Genomic DNA, 3,525 nt, shown 5'->3' on the forward strand with positions numbered 1-3,525 from the left:
ATCAATCCTGTCGGCCAGTAAAAACCCAGAAATCTTATAAAATTCAGTATGAAATAAGAGAATATGGGATAAGAGAATATTTAATTGGTCAAGCTGTTTTCTTTTCTGACCCACTTCCTCTGTGCAGTTAGGAGAGTTTGTTTTAATACATCCTGCAATTTCCCTGACCTACTTTTATCTGTATAATCAATTTCCACCCTATCTGTATGTATGGACAATAACAGACTGCTGCGGTTCAGTGTGTGTCCAGTGTGTATCATGTAATTTTGTGACAGGTTCTGCTTGTAATTAAGACACAAACAAGCGCACTAATAAGATGGAGATCTTTGGCTCTGCCCATGATCCACAATAGAGCAAATCATATTAAGTCCACAAAAGGTATTAGCTGGTGAAAGATCAATTTTCCACCATTTTATTAAGAAAAGAGATCTTACAATCTAACCTGAGAAGAGTGAGGCTGCTACAGAAAAAACAAAACAAAAAAATATTTTTTTTCCTCTTTTGGCATTTAAAAAAAATAAACACAGGGAAAAATTAATTAGCCAGAATTGACCTTTCATTTGTGAACGCCCATTTTCCATTATCTTAGAATTATTCATGTCGACACAGTCAAATTTACTCAGCTCTTGCTGAAGCGTTAAAAAAAAAAAGGGAGAAAAACATCCATCATTCAGTTCAGTTGTGGCTCGGAGACTCATTTTGATAGATCAGACACTCGTACCATCGGGCCTGAATGTAACTGGAAAAACAAAAGCAGAACAGCACTTTCAAAGCACAGGCTGTTAACTTGCAACTGAGATATTTAAATATGATAGTTTTTCTGGTTTTGCCAGGGGTCTGACTGTTGATTTTGCTTTGCTGGATCCTGAGATGTTGACACAGGAAGAAGCAATCATGTTTTAATGAGAGTCTTTGAAATTCTTGATATCTCTGTTCCATTTTATCGCGCCCAAAGCAATACAAAAATTGCAACATGTATATTCATTCACAAAATCGTCAACAGTGTTAATATTGACTCATGGTGTTTGCACAGCCAGTTAAAGTTAAATTATTGTTGCCTGAGTAGGTGGAAAAAAAAACAAATTCCAAGTTTCCAACCTTCCAAGTACTCTCGCTTCTCATGGAGAACGAGTTGTGCTCAAATAAGGAGTGCAGCTCAGTATTCCTGTGTCTCTGAGTGCCGCTCCCCACAGTGCCTCCTTACATCTTGTGCAAGGAGCTCCAGTTGAAGTCTACCAAAATAGAGCAAATTGCTTCAAATGAAACATGTGGGGATGATTCTTACATGGAGTAAGATGCTGGTAAATCCAAAATAACCAAAAGGATGGTGGAACGACTAGTTGGGCAAAAGTTGGAATTTGAACTACTTGCGCTCTCATTGTTTGTTCATTTCAATTGGGAATTCATTAAACCTTGTATGGGATGTCGTTTCCTGGTCAAGCAAATACAACTATTCAAGTATACCTTATATTTCAAACCAAACTCTAAGATTGCACACCTCTTGACGAAAGGCCAGCATAGCGTTAATGAGTTATTGATTGCTTACTGTCCAAAAGAATCTGCTATAGTTATTTAAAAAACAAAAAAAAAGTTGGTATTCAAAATGGAGATATATACATAAAACAGCCCAGAAAAGGGGATCAGCAAAACTGTCACTTATCTTTGGGTCTCGGTAAGCAGCGCCTTCCAAACCTTCCAAATCAGTGTAACTGGTCTCCATTAAATTCTCTTTCAGCAAGAAGACTAATAAATTAAAGCAGCTAAAAACAACATTAATACAGAAAAAATATCGAGTAAAAGCATCAACTAAGAAAAAAAGGATAATCTGGAGAAATAAAACCGCAGATGGAAAAAAAAACAAAAAAAACAAAAGTCAACCATAATCCATGAATAAAGCTCTATAAATACAAAACAAAAGCAGAGTTTGGAAGAATGCTACTAGCATTAAAGCACTCTGAAGGTTAGGAGGGGCTGTCTTTTCTTGAAGCACATTTCTACAGAGCTGTAATGGGTGGTTATCTCAAGAGGATTGGACCAGTCAAGTCCAGCCACAGTTGGCTGGTGAGGGAAGCACCACCTAGGAACCCAGATGAGGAAAAGAAACTGATTCATCAGCAGTCCGTTTTTTGTGATCTCGCCTTCTTTTCCTCGTCGCGCTGATGGCGCCGGTCACCCTTTAGTTTTGTCTTTAGTTTACTGGGGCGGCGTCTCTCCGACTATCTCGATGCCGTGCTGCTGGAGTTGGGCTCGAAGCAGCGCGTTTTCATTCTTAAGCTCTTCGATCTGCAGAAAAACAAAAGCTAGTTAAACATCTCGTCATCTCCATGATGTTGACTCTTTTGTTGAAATTTCAAAAAGCAAAATTTTATGACTGTCTTGCAAGCGCCGGCTGAGTGTAATGTATACATCTGGTGCAATGTGCGGCCCCTCTTAAAGACAGCCCCGCCCAATAACCAATGTAATCATCAAATCAGCGCTATCATTTTTGCTCCATTCCACTTGAGTGAATCTGGAATTCCCTGGTTCCTTACTGAGAACTTGAGGAAAAGATATAAAAACGTTAACCTTGTGAATATACTGCCAAGCACCTCGCAGGCCTGGGAATCAAAGAGAGAACGTGGTGGGCCCCTGAGTTCTAAGACTTCACAGTACTTTCTTGAGCATTATCATACATTTAGTTCTCACAGAACTCTGGAGTATATTACTTCCACACTTTTTAAAAATGCTGATTTCAGGTGACACTAGGTGAGTGCCTATGTTTTGATTCTCTTTTTCAGGCTGCGATGATCAGCTGTTAAGTATGAAGTCGCAGTGAGACTGTCTTTGGAAAAAAAGAAGCTGCATAAAACTTTAGATGATTCAACATTCCTGAGGCTCAGGCAAAAGGATGCTGCATTGAACTTTGATGTAAATGTATCTATTCCGGGCTGTGATGATTTTAAACCTACCAGTCCTGGCCAGCTCCACGAACATCCTGAAAATTTAATTTAATGTACCTGCTGTCTGCATAACTCATTGTCTATTTGTATCCTCTCCACTTCTTTAAGACTCTCTTGCAGTCTCTGGTTGTTCTGTCTCAGCTCCCGAATGTAGTCGCACGCTTTCGATAGGATGCCTCCTTTACTCTAGGTGAACAGAATTGAAAAGTTACAGTTGAATAAACACAAAGTTAGCAGTGTGCAGATGAGGGAAAAATGCTTACTGCTCCAGTTTTAGTGCTGTCCATATTGCAGTCTGGGATGATCTTGGAAAGTGTGACGATCCAGTTGTTGATCTTGTCTCTTCGTCTCCTCTCAACTGATGATTTAGAAAGTTGTTGTTTTTTTTTAAATGTAAAAGGTATTTTGTTTGTCTATGTAAGAACATAACCATCATTTAGAATGACGGGCTTTTCTTTTTAAGATAAGTTATGTCAGTGATGGCGTCATTAATCCTGCCCATTTCACAGCTCAACAGCAGCCTCTAGCGGCCGAACTGGACCCACCACCGCTGCTTAATGTGAACAAAACAGTTGAAATGTTTGTG

General features: G+C 39.1%; 1 protein-coding gene across 7 annotated transcripts in view; it reads right to left on the reverse strand.

Annotated features, from left to right (window-relative positions):
* Nucleotides 1–374: 374 nt before the first annotated feature.
* Nucleotides 375–3,525, reverse strand: part of LOC130532284 (upstream stimulatory factor 2) — a 15,830-nt gene continuing 12,679 nt past the window's right edge. For all 7 annotated transcript variants that reach the window (XM_057044833.1, XM_057044830.1, XM_057044827.1 and 4 more), the window contains 3 exons: nucleotides 3,203–3,297; nucleotides 2,997–3,125; nucleotides 375–2,283 (listed from right to left, as the gene is read on the reverse strand). In XM_057044833.1, the coding sequence (XP_056900813.1) occupies nucleotides 2,194–2,283; nucleotides 2,997–3,125; nucleotides 3,203–3,297 (314 nt within the window). In that variant the 3' untranslated portion in view covers nucleotides 375–2,193. The remainder of the gene's footprint in view (nucleotides 2,284–2,996; nucleotides 3,126–3,202; nucleotides 3,298–3,525) is intronic.

This window comes from Takifugu flavidus, chromosome 10 (assembly GCF_003711565.1).
Source record: "Takifugu flavidus isolate HTHZ2018 chromosome 10, ASM371156v2, whole genome shotgun sequence".
In the NCBI taxonomy this organism is placed as follows: Eukaryota; Metazoa; Chordata; class Actinopteri; order Tetraodontiformes; family Tetraodontidae; genus Takifugu; species Takifugu flavidus.